At 38.8% G+C, this 21,742-nt stretch overlaps 2 protein-coding genes across 2 annotated transcripts; both read left to right on the forward strand.

Moving 5' to 3' along the window:
- The first annotated feature begins 762 nt into the window (after nt 1–762).
- Nucleotides 763–11,891, forward strand: riok3 (RIO kinase 3 (yeast)). Its single transcript, XM_034214218.1, has 13 exons — nt 763–1,264; nt 3,811–3,926; nt 4,244–4,389; nt 4,620–4,727; nt 4,831–4,940; nt 6,316–6,459; nt 6,534–6,661; nt 7,130–7,312; nt 7,867–8,026; nt 9,204–9,284; nt 9,389–9,478; nt 9,571–9,687; nt 11,179–11,891. The coding sequence occupies exons 1-13, from the start codon at nt 1,235–1,237 to the stop codon at nt 11,290–11,292; spliced, it is 1,527 nt and encodes a 508-aa protein (XP_034070109.1). The 5' UTR covers nt 763–1,234; the 3' UTR covers nt 11,293–11,891.
- A 408-nt stretch (nt 11,892–12,299) lies between these two features.
- On the forward strand, nt 12,300–21,521 carry rmc1 (regulator of MON1-CCZ1). Its single transcript, XM_034214233.1, has 21 exons — nt 12,300–12,532; nt 13,387–13,463; nt 13,644–13,728; nt 14,059–14,115; nt 14,306–14,392; nt 14,584–14,724; nt 15,335–15,438; nt 15,688–15,777; nt 15,908–16,013; nt 16,144–16,252; nt 16,387–16,431; nt 16,832–16,885; nt 17,109–17,237; nt 17,711–17,817; nt 17,918–18,037; nt 18,733–18,810; nt 18,898–19,002; nt 19,339–19,407; nt 19,488–19,575; nt 20,048–20,185; nt 20,634–21,521. The coding sequence occupies exons 1-21, from the start codon at nt 12,434–12,436 to the stop codon at nt 20,711–20,713; spliced, it is 1,968 nt and encodes a 655-aa protein (XP_034070124.1). The 5' UTR covers nt 12,300–12,433; the 3' UTR covers nt 20,714–21,521.
- The last annotated feature ends 221 nt before the right edge of the window (nt 21,522–21,742 follow it).

Consider the following 21,742-nt stretch of genomic DNA (forward strand, 5'->3'; position numbering starts at 1 on the left):
GGGGGTAGTTTCACTAGTACTGAGTCCAACAGGATTAATCTCACGAAGAACTAATGGAAACAAAAAATAATTCCCTCATCAAATTGAGCAGAAGTGGCTAGATTTTGTTCTCAGCAGGGGACTTTGACAGAGTATTCCTCAAACAATACATAGTAAAAGTACTTCAATGTATTGTTAGTAGTAGGCTAACTAATACAAGTCAAACAGTATGAATTTAATTAAGAACTAATGGTAACATTATATGTGTATCATTCATCAAAGATAGCAGAAAAACATGCATTATGTAGCCTACTAAGGAGGGGACTATGACAGAGGATTACTCACAAAGTACACAGCAAAAGTACTTCATTTTATTTCTGGTAGAAGTCAAACTAGAACCGAGTCCAACAGTGTCAGTTTCCTTAAGAACTTGTGGTAAAACATATTTGTATCACTCGTCAAATATAGCAGGAATGAAGAGCAGCTGATTTGGAAAAACTCGAGAGGTGGCGGAGTTGACCGCAGTGCAGAATCGCTGTAGCCTATAGTTTAAATCTCCTAACAACGTTGTCCATTTTAGACAGAGGCTTATTATATTTACAGCCCTTAATAACATCAATTTTCTGGGCTCAATATGTGTCTTGGCCGTTTTCGTTGTGATCGCTAAATTCACCTTGTTTCCCTTTGTTTATAATATTATCACCGCTTTTGTTTTGAAATCACTTCCGTGAGTTTCGCCCCGCCCCTCGCTCCAATGACCATTAGACCATTTAGTAAGGTAAAAAGCAAAAAGGCCTCTCAAACGCTCTTCCGTTTACGTGTTTAATAAAGAAGAACAATTGGACGGTAGATACACGGATTACATGACAACCGGCCTTTTTGTTGCTTTGTTGTTTTTATTTTATTTATTATGTTGTGAAGGCGGGCGGTAGACTTCCGGCCTAGTGACGTTTTCCTGTTGTTCCAGGGTCCACTCAGCTCGGAAACTCCTCACATAAATTATATCTACCTCGTTTACACTGTTTGTTAACTTATTTGAAAGAAAAACCTCGAACATTATCTTCTTACACTCACTGAAGTTAAGTTCATAACATTGTTGTGTGTAGTTGTCACATCGCGGGACGTTGTTGAAGCCTCTTTTCAGGACCTTTTCGTCTCCAGATCTGCCCCAACCGGAGTGTGCTAACATTAGCTCAGCGGCTAGCCACCATTCAATCTTCAAGTAAAACAACGACTAATCGAAGTTGTTTTAATCATGGATCAAATAGGACTAGTAACGCCAAAGGTAAGCTTCTGTATCATTTGATTGTGTGTTATACATTCAATTGTGTTCAAATCCACGAAGCTATGTCGGTGAGCTTCCTAGCCTGCTAGCTTTAGCTTCTGCTTAGCTGTTTTCTAACATGGCCTCTTTGAAAGTCGCCTCCCTAAAAGGCCGAATTTAGCTCACTGTGAGTGGACAGTCACATTAGTCCGCAGCTGCCAGGGCTCTGGTCACTGGGTGTGCCATGATTAGAGATATGTTGGCATAAGTTTCGCTCCAAAATAAACTCTGTTATTTGCGATAATCACATTAACTCAGATGCTAGTAAGACACTATAGCTGATTTATAAAATGAAAGGACATAACATATCCCCTAGTCTCCCAGTTCAAGTATCTCGGAGTCATATTGGACTCAAACTTGACTTTTAAGAAGCATATCAAGAAAGTATCCAATACCATTAAATTCAACTTGCTAAATGTTAAACAAATGAGACCTTTCTTAACTGTCAATGCTGCAAAGTCATACCTCCACTGTATGATTCTATCCCACATTGAATACTGTTTTACAAACTGGTCGTTTGCTTGTGCCACAAACCTGAACCAATAGAACAGCTGTACAAGAGAGCTATCAAGGTGTTTGACAGAAAGCCTCATTCATACCACCAGTTTTGACCATTTTAAGTAGGGATGCTCCGATCGCCAATTTCGGGGCCGATCGCCGGAATCAGTGTCGGCCGATACCGATCGCCAATCCGATCAAGTGGGCGGGGCCTAAATGGAAGATTTAAACATCACTTTAAATCTTCCATTAAAAGTGATGTTTAAACTCAGTTAATGGGGCTCATTCTGTGGAGCTTCCACAAACAACAATCAACTTAATTATTACATTCAAATGATGTACATTATTCAAGTTTACATTCACTTTGGAGAATAACTCGGGAGAAATGAGCGGAAGCGCTCTCTTTTCCTCTCTCCCCCCTCTCTCCCCCTCTCTCCCTCTCCCTCTCCTGACAGCCTGTCAGTATCTCATGCAGCTCACTGATCTATAATAACTAGTTTAGCTTGTTCCAGAGGTAGATAAAATAGCTAGGTGTGTTAGGTCTAACTCTTGTGTGTTTCGCTCCGCTCACCGGTCCGGCGGGCGGAGCTGCAGGATTTCTGCTTCACACACACGTTGCATACCGCTATTTTACTGTCTTTTTCGGACACCTTAAAATAATGCCAGACCGGTGAAGACATTTTGGCGAGCTTGTTTTGCCGCACACAGAGAAAAGTGTCATGTATTTTACGTCATGCGATCGGCATGTTTAGAGAGCACCGATCGATCGGTAGAGAGTGAGTATCGGCCGATATCGATCGGTGACCGATCGATCGGAGCATCCCTAATTTTAAGTATTTTAAAAGTATGTGTTTTTTTTAATAAATGTTTACATGGAATGCCCCCTCCCCTCCGTTAGGGGAATTAATCCACAAAAAAACACACTGGACGCTGCACTAGGTCGGAAACCAGAGGAGACTGTGAAGTCCACCATAGACGGACCACTTTTGGACAAAATATCCTCTCCATTAAAGGCAGCTCTTTCTGGAACAGCCTCCCAACTGAGATACGGGATTGTCCCACTCTCAATAGTTTTAAAGGTCAACTCAAAGAATGGTTGAGAAACAAACAGACGTGTAATCACCGCTAAATGCACTTTAACACAGGGGTATCTCCTCTTGCACTTGATATCGTAGCTGCTACATTGTACTGCCATGTGGTAAATGCGTGTATGCTGCTCATGCTCTGTCTGCATGTCATGTATTTATTTTTGCCATGTATATAACTGTCATAAATGTTGTATGTGACGGGACTACGGATGGAAATGAGCTCAAAGCTAAAATCCGGCTCATTTACATTTGAAAGCATTATTTTGTTTAAAATGTTCATCAATGTGCATTGTCCCGGTTCAAATAAACGATTACATGAAAAATGAAATTTTAGAACAGGAGTAAATGGCAGATTATAAATAAACCCTAATTTGATATCTTAATTTTATAAATAAGAACAGTTTCAGCCCTAAAAACCCATCAGGACGGTGGGTGTGGACTGAGCTCAGACATGTCTGAACATGTCTCTGCTTCACTTCTGGATCCTGTGTTGACCTTAGACTGTATGAATACTTCCATTATGACTCACTCTGTGTGTTCATCACACTGGTGACTGCCTCATTCACAAATAAAGTCCAACGGTGCTTTAATATCTGCCGCCAGGCTACCTTTATTTATTTGTTTACGGTTTTATCTTATGAATTGCAAATACACATCTTTAGATTTTGTCCTCATCTTTCCATGTGAACACCAAGCTTGTACAGTTTTTCATACAGACTTTATTTATAGATTTTACATACAGAAAAATGGACCAGACTTATATTTTCATGTATCATTTATTAAACTTACAACCATTTCAGCCAGGTGTAGCTAATTTACTGGCTTTTGCTCTTGTGTCGCAGCTTATCATCAGTGTAAAAGTGTTTTGGTGTGAGTGTGTGTTCCTAAGTGTTATATGTGTGTTCTTTGTGTTTTATCCAGAGCCCGTGGGGGCACGTGGCCCCTGCGGCCCCCGCCTGCTCTCTGACAGATGTGATGAGCGAACAGCTGGCCAATCAGCTGACGGAGGAGGACAACACCTTCCCCACCCTCACTGAGTAGGTCCTCACCTGTGTGACTCACCTGTGTTCACAATCTGAATGTGTGTATAATGCTAACAGCAAATAAAGAAATGTTTTTAAAACTCTTGTATGTGGAAATGTAAATATTAGTGCTGTCAATCATTTAAAAAAGTATTGTGTTAATCGCAATAATAATCTATGATTAATCACGATAAATCTCAATAACAATCCGTGATTGATCACAATTAGCCACTTTTTTTTTTTTTTTGAAGATTGAATACTACGAACAAAAAAACTCAAATGATTTGACGGTCTTCTGTTCACGATTTATTCCCTCTCTCTCTGTGTTTCAGTCCGGCTGCAGATCTGCTGCTGTCTGACGAAGTTTCGGAGACGACGTCCGACCAGGTGCTCGCCAAGTTGCTGCAGCTGCAGTTCGACCGCGAGTTTGATGATCAGCTGCGCCGCGAGGAGAAGAGATTCAACGGAGACAGCAAAGGTTCTTACTTAAATGGGATGATTATTATTATTGTTTGTAAGTGTGATATTAAGTGTATTTAGGAAAAGTACTCATACCATACTAATAAAAAACCTCCACTGTAACTCAATGTCCTGAATGTTTTGGCCTGTTATATCCCCACTTTTATAGGGAGGAAATATTTATAAAAATGGATATGGTCAAATGTCCTGTAAAGTATGTAAAGCTGACAGTTTGGATGTTTTGTTCAGTGTCCATCTCCTTTGAGAACTACCGTATGGTTCATCCCTACGAGGACAGCGACAGCTCCGAGGACGAGGTGGACTGGCAGGACACGAAACACGACCCTTACAAAGCTGGTAAGACTCCTGCAGGGGGTGGACAAAATAACAGACACACCTGGCAGTACCATTAGGGGAGGTGCATGTATTAAAGCAGAGTGTGTTTCTGCGTTCTTATCAGATAAACCTCAGACTACACCCAGGAGAGGCTTCTCTGGGAAAGGAAAGAACATCACCACCAAACACGATGCAGAGACCTGCGGACGCAAGAACACCGCGCGCATGGACAATGTAGGACACCCAACGTTTTTTATTTACTATTACATTGTCAATGTTTTTTCAAATGCCTTTAAAAACATTGTTATTATTTATTTTTTAAAGGTCCCATGACATGGCCATTTCTACTGATCATAATTCCATTGTTGAGGTCTACTAGAATAGATTTACATTATTCAATGTTCCACACTCACATTGGTTTCTCACACAGCATCTCTGTATAGTATGTGTATTCACTCTCTGTCCTACACGCCTTGTTGGAGCTCCTGCCCCCCCCCTCCCTGTGAGCCCACTGTGCTCTGATTGGTCAGCTCGCCCACTCTGTTCTGATGAGATCACCACCGTTACAGCGGAACATCAGTGATTATGTGTTACAATGGTGTTAGCAACCAGAAAATGACCTCAGTAATGACAAACAGATGAGAATGCTGCGTGGGGTCTGGGTGTCATGTTGGCGGGACGTTGCGGGGCTCGCTGCTGTGAGGAGCGGTCAGTGTGAGCCGGGTTCATTTCCTGCTTGCTGCGTGGGATCTGTGAGACATCGCGAATGGACGCGGGAAGGGGGGGGTGGTGGTGCTGAGGGGGCTGCAGCACCCCCATCTGCAAGGCTCCACTAGCACCCGCACCCCCAAACGCGGCGCACCTACAGTGTAAGCGTGCCACAGTTTTGCCCAGGAAGAAAAAGAGAAATCTCCAACGAGGCGTTCTGGGGCAGCATAGACAGGTCTTTTCTGTGTTAGAGTTTTACTCGCTACAGGGTGTACTTTGAGGGTTTGTGACTTTGCAGACCGTTTACATGCAGAAAAACCTTCATAACACACAAGGGGACGGGTAATAACTGTAAAAGCATGACATGGGACCTTTAAAAGCTAAAGGGAAAGAGAGATGAAGGTGCTCTTTACATAAATAAATACAAATGTTAAAATAGAGCTGTGGTAAAACCCTATGATATACTTGCAAACATCAGAACAAAGAGCCATAAAAACATTTGCTTAATGCAGGACTAGGAATTATATTGTAAATAGGAGTTTAAAATGTGAAAATACAGAGAATGCTTTAGCTCTGTTAAAAACGTATCTTCTTCGTGTTGAGGATTATTGACAAATCATTTTTGGTTCAGTTTAGATAAGCCCTCTACAATTTAGTGTGAACAGATTGACATCCATGTTTAAATGTGCAACACCTTCCACAGAATTTTATTTTTGCACACAGAGTTTTGATACAAACTCAATAAATCAGGATGTTCAGTCATCCTTGGTTAAGGACGACTGAACATTTCATTTTCTGGGCAGTTAATATCGTTAGGAGAAATGTGCAGGTTGAATTTCTTATGAACTTTTGGACTACGTTAAACCCAATGTAAAAACGACTTCCTCTCCTCCTGCTGCAGTTTGCTCCTGGGGTGCACATTGGAGACGGTTTGGGGATGGACCTGAAGTTATCCAACCAGGTGTACAACTCTCTGAAGCAGCACTGCTACAACGAGCAGAGACGCAGCGCCCGGCTGCACGAGAAGAAGGAGCACTCCACCGCTGTACGTGCAAAAACACTTTATTAACAATAATAAAGAGAGTTGTTCTACGTCATATTAAAACTGTCTCTCCTCAGGAACAAGCGGTGGACCCCCGCACTCGCCTGCTGATGTACAAGATGGTGAACGCTGGCGTGCTGGAGAACATTAACGGCTGCATCAGCACCGGGAAGGAGTCGGTGGTGTTCCACGCTGACGGAGGGAGGTGGGTGGATGTCAGGAAAAAGACCAATGAGCATTTATACGTATATGTTTGAAAGATTCTTCTACATTGGGCCCTGCAGAGAATACAAAAAGCATCGAAGCTCCTTTCCTACCATCTATTGAAATAAAACAGCTCTTATCATGGCCGGCACTTAGAAACCTCTGGGATCATTTCATTTCAAATAAATGCAACAATGCAAGCAACAAGCAATGTTTTAATTTATAAAGCGCTTCCATACCTTTGCTTCAGACAACAACATTTCTCAGAAAATGCTTATAATTTCACTCCAACTTTGTTCAGTTATTCGTGCAATTCTCTTGTGATCGACCATATTACATCAGAGAGCAGAGAGAAAGCAGCGTAATCACTTTGTGAATTTTCCCTCAGACATTTAGGGAGCCCTTTTCTTTTTTTATAGAACAGGAGCTGTATCATTAACCACACATTTTGCCTCTGTGTGTTTTGTAGTCTGGAGGAGCAGCCTGTTCCCAGTGAAGTCGTGCTGAAGGTCTTCAAGACGACGCTGAACGAGTTTAAGAACCGAGACCGTTACATCAAAGACGACTACCGCTTCATCGACCGCTTCAGCAAACTGAACCCAAGAAAGGTCATCCGGCTCTGGGCCGAGAAGGAGATGCACAACCTGACCAGGTACACCCCCTCATCCTATTAGGACTTTTATTTATGTATCTAAAGGGTTATTCCACTGTATTACAACCAGGTGCCAACAACAACTTTCCCCTTTTTTGGTGTTTGTTTTCCCCTCTTAAATAAATGCACACATGTATTTTTTATTAAGATCTAAAGTGGTGTTTGGTGTTAATACATTGATCAAATGTGACCAGGGCCGGCCCTTGGCATAGGCAGTATAGGCGAATGCTAAGGGTGCATCAACCAATCGGGGGCGCCAAAAATTGGGGAGAAAAAAGAAGAAGAAAAAAGTTAGAAATAAAAATATATATATTTTTTTTAATTTCATAACATCACAATTTCCCGATTTTGGATCAACAAAGTACATCTTATTATCTTATATAACCAGCTAAAATATTGCCTAGGGCAGCAAATTGGTCAGGGCCAGCCCTGAATGTGACATAAGTTGATATTTAGTTATATTTATTTATTTCCCTAGAAAATGCTTAAATATGTTTTTTTGTTTTATGTATTATTATTATTTTTTCATTCTCTATTATTTTCTTTGTGTTCAGGATGAGGAAGGCGGAGATCCCCTGTCCCGAGGTGGTGCTGCTGAAGAAGCACATCCTGGTGATGTCCTTCATCGGGAAGGATCACATTCCTGCTCCCAAACTGAAGGACGCCAAGTTGGGTTCAGAGGAGATGAAGAGCGCCTTCTACCAGGTCCTGCATGTGAGTACCAGGACAGCAGGAAGTGAACTTTGTACTGCTAGTTTACTTACAGTGCAACTGAACTGTCAGACATGTAAACAAAATGAATTCAGTGTAAAATAATGACTTTCAAGGGAACTTTATAGAATGTGTACATGTTTTATGTATACAGCAATAAATAGGATACAAAATAATAATAATAATGATAAAAGTCATATAGGTAGTCAATCAATAACCTTTATTATTGTGCTTAATAATAAACATATTGAAATGTGTTTATATAGCAGCTTACATAGAGTTTTGCTTTGTGGTTGAAACTTGACAAATTAAATCAGACAATTAAATATATTTCAAAAACCAAATAGACTTTTTTCAAAACACATTTACAAATAATATGCGAAGTAAATCAAATCAAATACCCAACAGTAATAAGGTTACATACATTTATAAATGATTAAAAATAAAAGAAGCAGATATTACACTGAACAAAAATATAAACGCAACACTTTTGTTTTTGCTCCCATTTTTCATGAGATGAAGATGCTGATTAGACAGCATGATTATTGCACAGGTGTGCCTTAGGCTGGCCACAATAAAAGGCCACTCTGAAACGTGCAGTTTTGCTTTATTGGGGGGGTCTGGGGGGGTCCGAAAACCAGTCAGTATCTGGTGTGAGGGGTAGGGTTAGGGTAATGTATAATAATCCCCAATAAAGCAAAACTGCACGTTTCAGAGTGGCCTTTTATTGTGGCCAGCCTAAGGCACACCTGTGCAATAATCATGCTGTCTAATCAGCATCTTGATATGCCACACCTGTGAGGTGGGATGGATTATCTCGGCAAAGGAGAAGTGCTCACTATCACAGATTTTTTCAGATTTGTGAACAAAATTTGAGAGAAATGGTTATTTTGTGTATATAGAAAATGTTTTAGATCTTTGAGTTCATCTCATGAAAAATGGGAGCAAAAACAAAAGTGTTGCGTTTATGTTTTTGTTCAGTGTATCAGACAATTGAAATAATAATTACATAAGAAAGCCAACAATAAGTGCATTAATCCTCCATGGGAATAATAGCTAAATGTCTTCAAAACACACAACTAAGACTATAGTTATTATGTTGTTATTTTGGGACTGAATAATACTATATTAGGGTGCGCAAATCTACCTTTTAACCTTATTTGTCTTGATGTTTTTGCAGATGATGCAGCAGATGTATCAGGAGTGTAATCTGGTTCATGCTGACCTCAGTGAATACAACATGCTGTGGCACGAAGGAAAGGTAACCACATCTTTTATTTAATGATTTCTTTCTTTAAAGTCCCATAAATCGTCCTTCTTTGCATCTTCCTGTTTTCTCACTTTAATTGTATTTCTTAATTGTAGGTGTGGTTGATAGATGTCAGTCAGTCCATCGAGCCTCGTCATCCTCACGCTCTGGAGTTCCTCTTCAGAGACTGCAGGAACGTTTCCACTGTGAGGTTTCCTTCCACATGCAGCTTCTTTAGAAAAAATATTTCTGATCAAAGTTCTTCATGTGAATTAATCTCTTGTGTTTTCTGCCTCAGTTCTTCCAGAAGAGAGGTGTGAGCGAGGCGATGACTGTGTACGAACTTTTCAACGCTGTGAGTGGAATGAACATTCCCATCCCCCCGGACGAGGCCGAGGCCGAGTTCATTTCTGAGGTAACACACAAATGCATAAATCAATAAAAACAATTTAAAGAGGCATGTGGGAATCATTTTATATAATTTATAATGCTGTCAAAATGATCGCGTTAACGGTGGTAATTAATTTTTTGAATTAATTGCGTTAAAATATTTAACGCATTTAACGCATGTGCAGAATGGCCCGCCCCATACATCCCACCAGTGGCAGCGCCAGGGTATGGCTGGGGTAGGCTACACCCATACCAAGAAATGGCTTAGCCCCACCATGAAAAATGATGTTAAAGTAAGCTAAATAAAGTCCGCCAACTCGCGTTGAGTAAATTGCACAGACAGCAGTTGGTAAGATTGGTTTCAGTAGCCACTTGTCTGGAAATACAGAAGACCAGAAATGGTTTTGAAAACTTTTGTCAGGTAGTGATCGTCTTCTCAATAGAACATCTTTGATAATGTCTTCTGGCCAATCAGAATCAAGATAACGGCGTGGTGTTGTTGCAGAAAGTCCCTACGGAGAATACTTTTGCTGTAGTACAGGGGTGCACATAACTGGTACGCAGGTTATGTGCGTAATCTGAAATGCGTACCGTCACTTGTCACAAAGCGCATTTAGGTACCGACGTACTTGTGAAGCTTTTCCAGAAGGCGGTTAGATCACCGGACGACAGAGTCGGTCTCCGTGTGCACAGACAGGGCTGCTGTTAACGTCGGTCTGTACAACGGAATTGTGCCAAAATTACGCCAACCGGCTGCGGAGGGAGACTCCCCCCTTCACTGGAGAACTGCGCTAAAACAGCTGATCACAACGTTCACACTCTGTGGTCACGAAGTACACCACTAGCCCCTCCCCCCCCCCTCTGTCGACTTTCCTGAAGTACTCCCCCGTTGATAGAAATCAACACGTAATGAATTAAGACCCCACAGTTTTTGACACGCAGAAAAATGTTATAATAAACATAGATACTGTATGTTAAATGGAAATATCCGCCTTCTTTCATTTATCTTTCCATTCCCACAACAATATACATAAAGAAATGGCATATTGTGGACATAGTTTGAATGGTGATTAATCATGATTAATTAATTTTTAAGCTGTGATTAATCTGATTTAAAAAAATTAATCGTTTGACAGCCCTAATAATTTATAAATAAAATTGTAAACAAATTGTTGTGGAATGTGTCTCTGCTGCAGGTTTTGGAAGTTTACAGAAGGAGACTTAACCTTAAGAGAAAAACTTAAGAAAACTGAATTAATACTTCAAATGTGTTAAATTCAGTTATCTGCTACGTTGTATTAGGGCCATTGTAGTATAACTTTATTTGGTCCACTGCTCCATCATCTACTGATATTCTCTTTCCTGGGCATCATTCATTTTACAAATAGAAAGTTTCCAACAATATCTTAAAACAACGTTGGTCTTCACTCACACTTTCCTCATACAGATTGGAATTGAATTTTTTAAAAGGAAACTATTTTAAATTGGAGTTTAATGCTCTCTCTCTCTCTGACAGATCATGGCCTATGAGAAGCGTAACGAGGACCACGTGCAGCGCCGGGGAAAGAAAACGTTTCATGTGACCTCAGAGGACTGCGGTCCTCCTTTAATACCAGATTCTGATGACTAACGCCCCGCTGCTCTCTCTTCACGATCCCAACGTGATGAAAATGCTCTAAAAAGAGGAGATAATGGAGGTGCCCTCCCCCATTTGGAGGTCTGGGTGCCTCCCCGTCTCCAACAAGCCACCCTTCACCAACTGCTTCCTTTACACAGCAGGACGCAGCGCCTCCTGCTGGTTGCAAGAGGAGCTTCACCGTGTTGGAGGTTGAAATCCTGAGAGGAGGGGACGTCATCTGTGTTTGTAAGAATCACAGTCAAAATAATATAAGACCTCATCTATCCGGCTGGATAACTCGCAGAGGTTCATTTACAATTTTGAGTTTGTAGAGATTATGTGTAGGGCGGGGCAATATATCGATGTTATATCATGATACAAGACAACGTCTTATTAAATGATTTTGTGGTGCCTGAAATCAAAGCTCATGAGAACAAATGCATGCAAATGAAAAGTAATCTCAGTGTGATGTCAGTAAATGTAGAAGATTTAGTTTGCAGTGATGGAGATTCAGTAAATCCGGTGTGTTTTTCACCTTAATGGATAGGTAATGAATTTGCTATGTAACTTTAAGCAGACCTAATGGTGATATTAAAAAGTGAAAATGAAAACGTTTGTGTTGTCTTTTAATGTATTGATCAATTAACAAAATATTGTTGTATACTATCTGTTTAGCACTCAAAGGTTTGAGAGAGAAGTGTGTTTCTCTGTTAAGCACGTGATTGTCAGACTGTCACATGACTCCCAGCTGCAAAAACAATGAGACTTCCGACCTTTCTCCTTCACAATAAAAGCATAATCTATCCAAATTATGCAGTTGCCCCAAACAAAATAAAATACAATCCTTTCAAAGGATTGTACTTTGACATTTTCTATACCAAAATACCAAACCCTTTACTTAAATATAGCATTTTTACAGTGTGGTATTTGCAAATGTTTTAAGTACAAAATGAACTTCTTCCACCGCTGTTGAAAGGTCCTAATATCTCATTTACTCCGCTTTTATTCTGAAGGACGAAGGCGGAAACCGGAAGTGTCATGGCCGCCGGTTGAAGGGAACTCTTCCTCTTCTGCTTCTCAGAATGTCAGCACTCTGAATTAAGTATAAAACGATAGTAATTCTAATTATATAATAAAAAAACAAAGCGTGAAGATGAGCGAGGAACATTACCTGGAGCTGTGTGAGAACCCGGTGCAGTTTGAACATGCCTCCAGCGTCAACAACGTCTTTTTCGACGAAGCTAACAAGCAGGTCAGAAGCTAGTAAACATCGACGGCAAACTGACAGTTTGTTAGTTTATAAAACATTCTTAACCCTTTTATTAACAGCATTTAATCATTTTAGTTATAGTTTACTTTCTGTACAGTTTGCTGGTTGATGACACATGCATTTATTTTAAATACATTATTTGGCAGCTAAGTTAATAATTACAAGAACTTTGACATCTGAAATCTGGAGAAATAGTTATATTACCACAGTTTGAAAATACCCCACTACAGGTCAAAGTACTAAAAGGAAAATGTTTTGAGGTAAAAGTAAAACATATTGCTTGCTAAATAAATGTACCTAACGTATCAATATAAAAGTACTCCTATCCTAGCATGTTATATTATTATTCTATTTTTGCCACAGCTGTTTAATGTTATTCAAGATAATGTTTTTTTTAAAATAGGGTCAGCATCATGAGTTTCTTTTCAAATGTTTCGGTCTGATTAAATCAATTATATAGATACAACATTAAAGGCGACTGATGTGACCTCCTTGCCAATTGCGATAAATGTCCTCTTACTAATTTTACATTACTTCCACTCGTTTTGACCAACTCCTCCAACCAAATAATCCATCCATCCATCCATCTTCTCCCGCTTAGCTCTCTGCTGGAACTGCTACCCCCGCGATCCAACCAAATAATATAAAACTAAAAATAATTAACACTAAAATTATAGAAAAAACTAATAATTCAAAAAGCCCCAAATGTTGCATTTAATACAACAATTTAGAATAACTTTATAACAAGTGAAAGTACTTCATTTTAAATCTGAAAATCTGCAATAAAGTCAGATTTGATTGCACTTGTTTTTCTGATTATTTCTTTCTGGCTGCAGGTGTTCGCGGTGCGTTCAGGTGGAGCCACGGGGGTGGTGGTCAAAGGCCCGGAAGACAAGAGCAGTGTTGCCTTCAGGTAAATCAGTCTGTGCAGGAATATTTTAAGGGATTTATTAATCGGATTATTATATTGTGTTACATTGCACCTGTCCACTTAAACTTAATTTATATTAACTCTTTGTTTTTGTATTCACCTCATTTGTGACATTAGAAATTAGTCAAATGTATTGATGGTGTAACGTGTTTGCCTCCACAGAATGGATGATAAAGGAGAAGTTAAGTGTATAAAGTTCTCCATTGGAAATAAAATCTTGGCAGTTCAGAGGACTTCAAAATCTGTGGTGAGTTTAGCAGAACATGACATGAAATCCTCCTGGTTAGAGGTTGACATTTAAGACTAAAAATAATCAACATATTAAACATTTGTAGTCATTTGAATTATTTTAAAACAAATGTTGGCAAGGTTTTCTTTTAATATTTGATCAGCAAAGTTGCTACTTTCAAATGAATTCCTCTCATTGTTTATGTATACACCAAAGCACATTTGCTGTACTACTTGGCAAAAAACCTGATTCTGATTTCAAAGGATTGATTTGAATAATGGAGCTAAGGAATGTTTACCACTTTAATCTGGAGAGAAACTCAAAGTATTGGTTCTTTGTTGTCTGCAGGATTTCATCAACTTCATTCCTGACTATCCTCACACAGAGTTCACACAGGAATGCAAAGTAAGTTTGATCCGTCTCTATCTCTTCATTTGAATTCAAAAGAGCTTCTTTTCATTTCATTTTCAGATAAGAACTAAGATGAGATATGGAGTAATGGCTGATAACAAATATAAGGAGCAGCTCAAAATGACTGTATTTGTGTTTTTTGTATGTAAATAATCAAGTTTTTGTTTGTTTTATTGTCATTCAGACAAAAAATGCAAGTGTTCTGGGTTTCTGCTGGATCAACTGGAACGAGATCGTTTTCATCACAGATCAAGGAATAGAGTTTTACCAGGTAAATCAAAAGCATTCCACTTTATTGAACTTTTTGTTATGTTTGGTTACTGCTTAGTTAATATTTGAATAATCTGTTTTCTTGAATACAGACTATTTTAATTTGCACGATCAGGACGACACAATCATTTGATCTGAAAACACATTAAAGTGAAAGTGTGTGTCTCCTTTCTATTCTGTGTGTTGCTGCAGGTGTTTCCTGATAAGCGCAGCCTGAAGCTTCTGAAGAGTCAGAGCATCAATGTGAACTGGTACCAGTACTGTCCGGAGACCGCCGTCATCCTGCTGTCCACCACGGTGCAGGGCAACGTGCTGCAGCCCTTCGCCTTCAGGGTCAGGAACACACTCTATTCTTTGATTGTTGTTTTAATTAAGATAAATGTACAGACACAATATTTGTACTCTTCCAAAGAAGTGGATTATTTATATCAGGACATTTGAGAAAAAAATGTAAAAGTTGAAGGCTGGCCAACAACTCTGTGTTGACTTTAACATCCTTTATTTTTAATTGTACTTTTAAAAGTACCTGTGATACACAACTTCACAGGAATGTACACAAAAAAATATATAACAAATAGCGTTTTCTATATAATCTGCAGAGTCAGACAAAAAATGTCAATGTGAGAAAATATAAGCAATGTATGAAGAAATAACTCATTTTACTATGACTAAAAAACAATAATTGAGCGCAGGTTGTTAGGGGATGAATGCTTCAATGTATACGTTTCTCAGTTTAACATGTGTTCAAAATGTTATCTTTAAATTATTCATGGGTGTCGGCCGGTTCAAGTTATTTTTACACACTTTGTGTTTGCAGTGTGTGCATTACTCTTATTGTGATCGGGAGCACATTTTTCCGAACTCTTCTAACACCCATAGATGCAGCAACAGTTTTTATTTACTTATTATTAAATCATTTGGTTTTTATATATTATTCTTTCAGAACGGGACGATGTCCAAGATGTCAAAGTTTGAGATCGAGTTGCCGGTCGTCCCCAAACCTGCAAAACTGATTCTGTCGGAGAGAGACATCGCCATGGCATCCATGTGAGTTAACCATCGATCTACTCTAATATCCATTCTTTATATATTTTGTATTTAGTTGGTATTACAACATTGAAGTGATTATTGCCTTCTTTTAATTTCATTTATATTTGTCTTTATCTTTTGTAACATGAGTGTCTTCCCTTTTCTAAATCTTTCTCTCCAAAATGTCTCAATGCTCTCTTGTGGTCTCTCTTTCTTTAATTGTCTTCTTTAATATTGATAATATTCATGACTATTCTCTCTGTGTAGATATGGCCAGTTGTTTGTGATGTATCTGAAGCATCACTCCAGAACAGCTAACAGTCCCTGTGCAGAGGTGGTGCTCTATTACCTACCAAGGTACATATACAACCTGTATTTATTTATGACTAACAAAGGTACGAAGGGAAGTTAGAATCCGCAGGTTATTGAAATGCTGCATTTCTAGTAGTCCTTAAACACATGTGTTTATCTTAATGTGTGTTTTCAGGGAGGGTACGTGTAAGAAGACTCACGTTCTGCGGCTCAACACGACGGGGAAGTTCGCTCTGAACATCGTGGACAATCTGGTGGTCGTTCATCATCAGAGCTCACAGGTTTAGTACATTTAATTGATTTATCTATATTCATGTTTTGAAATGTTTCTATGGTGGAAGTACATGAACACCACTACTGCACTCCAGTATCATCTTTAAATGATACATTTATATTGTGTTTGTGTTTCAGACGTCTCTGATCTTCGACATCAAGCTGAAGGAGCCTGACTGCACGGTGAACACACACCAACCTGTGCTGCCTGCACGCTCCATTCACCCCTACAGGATTCCCTTGACAGGTACATACACACACACACACACACACACACACACACACACACACACACACACACACACACACACACACACACACACACACACACACACACACATATTGATAGTGTGTTTTATTTGTCTTTCTGTCTCTCCGCAGGTCCTGCAGTTGTTCCTTCTCAGCCTCCAGTACCATGTCAGCTCTGTATCCTTTACTACCAGTACATTTACTCAAGTACTACTTAAGTACACGTTTGAAGTACTAGTACAACAACTCTAATACATCCACAAATTGCAAGTATGTCTGCAGGATATTCTTCTTACTTTGATATACTATCTCTATTACTGACATTTGTGCAGGAAGATTATTCTTGAAACACGCATGTGTCTGTGTTTAGATTTGTATTTATTTAAACCAAGTTCTAGTTTTTGCTTTAGTCCAGCAGGAGGTTAAAATGTGTGATGAAATGAAAGTACGTACATTGACTTAAGTACACATTTTGAGGTCTTTGCACTTTGCTTTGGATATTTCCATGAAATGATCATTTATACTTCTACTCAACTACTCAAATGTACTTTTGACTTTACCTTTAACCGTCGCTCAGACTCTTCCTCCTGGAGCGTGTTCCAACCCGACATCATCATCAGCGCCAGTGAAGGTGAGAAACACACACACACTCAGCGGACTTTAATTCTGGCTGTATTTCACTTTTGTAATCTCTTAGTTAGTACTTAATAAAATAAGTACTGATTACACTGATACACTGATTTATGACAGGCACAGCGCAGCAGGAGTGAAAACAAAATATGTTGTCATGATGGGACCTTTTTATCAACATCTATAGATAATAATGAATATCTTAATGTGTGTGTGTTTCTCAGGTTACCTGTGGTACCTGCAGGTGAAGCTCCCCCCCACAGTGAACCTGCTGCAGGACAAAGGGAAGCTGATGGACTTCCTGCTGAGGAGGAGAGACTGCAAGATGGTCATCCTGTCCGTCTGCTCCCAGAGTAAATATGGCTGCATGTTATATAAACACACATGTCCTAAGAAATGTGCGTCTCTAAAAAATTTAATTTTTGTCATATGTATCTTATTATTTATGAAGGCAAAAGGACATTCTACAAGTGAAGTTATACAAGACAAATTGTGGTTTTCATTACTATGTTTATGAGATTTAATAATTCATTATATATTTTAATATCTTCATTTATATATTTTATAATATGTTAATTATATGAAATTGATAGAAAGTATATTTTGTAGGTTGCAAATGAATTATCTGGGAAAATAAACAAAGATGTTTCTTGTCTTCATTTTATTATTTGATATGTGACCAATTTATAAAAAATGCAGATGATCTGCTCTGTTAGAGTCTCAAAGCAACACGGTTGCTTCTATCGACAATAAAAAAGGAGCAACAGCCATTGGTGCATTTAAACTACATGTTAAATGAAATGTTAATGTTCTGCTTTATTCCCAGTTCTGGAAGGAGGGGAGAAGGGAAGTCTTCCCGTAGTGGCGACCGTCTTCGACAAACTGAACCAGGTGTACAAAGAATACCTGGAGGCGGAGCAGAGCTACACCGTGGTGAGGGAGGCAGCTTCAATAAAGACCGTTTAGTACTTCAAACTAAGTATGTTGTTTTTTGTAATTTAAGATTGATGTGTGTTTATTTTCTGTGTTTAAGGCGATGGAGTCCGGTCCGAGTCGAGGCAGCGCCGCTCAGAAACGTCCAGTCAGAACGCAGGCGGTCATCGACCAATCAGACATGTACACACACGTCCTGTCCTCGTTCACGGAGAAGAAGGTACGGACACACACACCCACACACACTCACCTGCGTGCATTTTGTATCTGAGCTACTTTAGTCTGGATGTACTATTAAAATCACAGTCTGTAATGTTCTGCCACAAGGGCTCTCAAAAAAAGAGGTTGACACTCTCTTCAATTTGAATGTTATATAAACTCATAAAATAATCATGGGAGTTCATTAGCGCATTTTCACTGGCTAATAGATTGTATTTATTTTAAAGCAAAATAGTCTTTATTAAAGGTTGAATTACTAGCATATTAAAGGCTTTGATTCAGGTGCAAATTACTTTTTTTTAAAAATATATATATATTTTCTAAGGCATTTATCTCAATGGATATATCAGATTATTTACAACCAACATAAGGAATACTTAAATAAAAAACATAGCATAGAAAAAGGGTCAAGAAGAGAAGGATAATTCTGCTATTTGGTCATTGCAGGTTATTCTATTGTTGTTGGGAATGATTGACTCCTTGAACGAAATATCAGAAAATAAAAGATAAATAAATAATTTGAACGTATAAAGTTAAAGTCACATTTCCAACAATGTAGTAAATAGTATGAAAATATTTAAATAAATATAAGAAAGTAATGTGCAAATTGTACCACAATATATAACATGTATATTACACTATATAATTGTAAGTAGCACATCAAATGTATTGAGTCTTTCTCTGTGTTTCCTGCAGGGTGTGTCTCATAAGTTCATCATCGCGGTGCTGATGGAGTACATCCGCTCTCTGAACCAGTTCCAGATCACCGTGCAGGTTAACAGGCAGAGACACCTCACTGAAAAATGTGTTGAAGGGGAATAAGATGAAATCTTTAGTCTGATTCTACTCTGTGTGTTTCAGCATTACCTGTACGAGCTGGTGATAAAGACGCTGGTGCAGCACAACCTCTTCTACATGCTGCACCAGTTCCTGCAGTACCACGTGCTCAGCGACTCCAAGCCTCTGGTCAGCTACACTTACCGTCATATGCACCATTTAGATATACACAAACATAATTTACACAGTGCTGGAACGCACCCTTTGTGTTCACGTAGATAATGTTAAAATGTAGCCCAATGTTCTGAGTCCTCAAGTGAAGGTGGTTTGTTGTATAACTAATTTGAACCTTTTTTGAGTTTCTTCTTGCAAATTAAGGATTTAATAAATTCCAAACACGATTCACATTTGTAACTAGCTAGAGGAGTTGTAATTCTTTAGAAATACAATAACACACAGTTGTACATAACAAATCAATTAATGTGCAAATCCTGTTTTCCTTATTTTTTACTTTAATGTGTCCAGGCGTGTTTACTCCTGTCTCTGGAGAGCACGTACCCTCCGGCCCACCAGCTGTCTCTGGACATGTTGAAGGTAAAAACACACAGATTCTTTAAACAGGGAAAAACTTTATTTAAATGTCTTTTATTTACATTTTTGTTGTGTGTTTACAGCGTCTGTCCACGGCCAACGATGAGATCGTGGAGGTTCTGCTGTCCAAGCAGCAGGTTCTGGGCGCGCTCAGATTCATCCGCAGCGTCGGTACGTTTACATTTGATCTATCCAACAGGATGTAATCTAGGAAAGCCTATTACTCTTTATGTCACATTTTAAAAGAATTCATCAGAACAGTAGTTTTAATAAAAAAATCACATCACATTGTCAATTATTAAAAACATTAGCTTTTGGGGCAGTATTAAAACATTCTTAATGCACTTCTTTGGAATTTTGTACCTGAGAATACCGGAAATGTATTTAAAATCTACAAACAAAGAGTGTAAACTTTAAATTAAAGTCGAGGATGGTCCAAGTTCACAGCTAGTCAGGTATAACTTCAATCACTGCCAAAATAATAATAATAATGAATAAAATCAAGTTTAGGAAATAATAGCTGTCTAAAACTGCCCATTTATGACCTCAAATAAAGTTTCCCCCATGTGATAAAAGGACAGTTTGACAGTCACAATACTAGCAGAAATTAGTTTTATCCATCTATTTTGTTTACTGTTTCCAGGCGCCCATGACAACGTGTCCTCCCGAAAGTTCCTGGACGCTGCGCGGCAGACGGAGGATCAGATGTTGTTCTACACCGTGTTCAGATCCTTCCAGCAGAGGAACCAGAGGCTGAGAGGGAACCCCGCGTTCAACCTCGGTGAGGAAACACACACTTTAGTGATATTATCTAAAGTCATATTCCTCTCTTTATGAGTACATTTTAATGTATTTTGGTATATACTACACATTTATGAGATAATTATTAACGTTCCGAGCTTTTAAACGTATGTATTAATAAGTACAATCTGATACAAGTGAAAGTTCTACTTTTTTAATGCAAGACTTTTACTTCTGGCTTAAGTCAAATATAATAGAAGAAATGAACGAAGAAATGTGATTAAATTATTGAAAAATGAATCTCCTAATGCAACATCTCTAGACATCTTCTTATTTTAAGAAGTTGTTTTTGTATTAACTCTGCAAAATTGGTCTAAATTCTGAAAGTAGCTAAAGCTATGAAAACAGATACTCTAGCAAAGTACAAGTACCTCCAATATGTACTATCCCACCCCATAACTCATACCTGTCCCCCCCTCCCCCTGCAGGAGAGCACTGTGAGGAGCACGTGGTTCACTTCAAGCAGCTGTTTGGGGATCAGGCTCTGATGAAGGCCTCCACTGTCTGAGAACCACAAACTGAAACACAGACTGTAAACACTCATGGATGTCAGCTGACAGGAAGTAACACTGGGAACCGGTCCACATGTTAACGCACAAACTTCCTGGTTATACTGTGACAGTGAAATCCTTTTCCAAAGTTGTGCGATGGCTCATCAGTAAAGCCCTACTGAGTCAAATCAAATGTCCCTGGTATGTAAAAAAGTAATCAAACAATTAATGCATTTACGACTACATACACTTAACATAACTTAATGTTTTAAAATGCATTCTTAAAGTACTGCATCTTTATTCTGAGATTCCTCTCGTGCCTGCAGAAGCTCTGATATGAACTGCTGGTATATGCTATTACTGAGCTGCTTTCTGCTGTACACAGTCACATGATCCTGCACAGGTGAGCAGAGACAACTAAATATTATAATTATGTAAACAAGGAGATGCATAACAAGTTCCTATAGACTTCATGAAATGGAGTATAAAAACCTTTGGAAACATACTTACCCTTTGCAGCTCAGGTGACGTGTGGGCCCAATGACATATTGTTTGAGTACCTGTATGAATGTTTTATATGATAAAGAATCTATTATTGTGTTATTATTTCTCATTTAAAAATCAAACGGCACTGGGCTGCATGAAGTAACGATGGAAATATGTTTAAATGCTCTGTTAAATACTAGTAAAAAACATAGATATATAGAATATGTACAGCTAATAAAAGGTTAAATCTAGAGCTGTGTGAACGAGTGTTGTTTCTTGTGATGCATTCACATCCTAGTGTGATTATAGTATGTCGAAAAAATAAAAACACCAACAGTATTTTGTCATTTTTTTTTGCATTTTTTCGACATGCTATACTGGTATTTTATGTGGGAATAAGGCACGTTATAGTGTGTAGAATCCAGGCATACAGGTATGGCGTTAAAAATGACAGAAAAGTCATAGTAAAGCATGTCGAAACAATGCAAAAGAGTCATAGTAGTTTAACAAATATTTGTGAAAATAACTTGACAATGTAGTATGGCGAAATTATTAGAAAT

Source organism: Gymnodraco acuticeps, unplaced genomic scaffold (assembly GCF_902827175.1).
Source record: "Gymnodraco acuticeps unplaced genomic scaffold, fGymAcu1.1, whole genome shotgun sequence".
Classification (NCBI taxonomy): Eukaryota; Metazoa; Chordata; class Actinopteri; order Perciformes; family Bathydraconidae; genus Gymnodraco; species Gymnodraco acuticeps.

Bases quoted from the DNA above. Each gene is read 5' to 3' on its own strand.
- riok3 (XM_034214218.1), top strand. From the start codon at position 1,235: ATGGATCAAATAGGACTAGTAACGCCAAAG. The intron at 1,265-3,810 runs GTAAGCTTCTGT...TGTTTTATCCAG, and splicing joins TAGGACTAGTAACGCCAAAG to AGCCCGTGGGGGCACGTGGC. The intron at 4,390-4,619 runs GTTCTTACTTAA...TGTTTTGTTCAG, and splicing joins ATTCAACGGAGACAGCAAAG to TGTCCATCTCCTTTGAGAAC.
- rmc1 (XM_034214233.1), top strand. From the start codon at position 12,434: ATGAGCGAGGAACATTACCTGGAGCTGTGTGAGAACCCGGTGCAGTTT. The intron at 14,725-15,334 runs GTCAGGAACACA...TTATTCTTTCAG, and splicing joins TGCAGCCCTTCGCCTTCAGG to AACGGGACGATGTCCAAGAT. The intron at 16,886-17,108 runs GTGAGAAACACA...TGTGTTTCTCAG, and splicing joins CATCATCAGCGCCAGTGAAG to GTTACCTGTGGTACCTGCAG.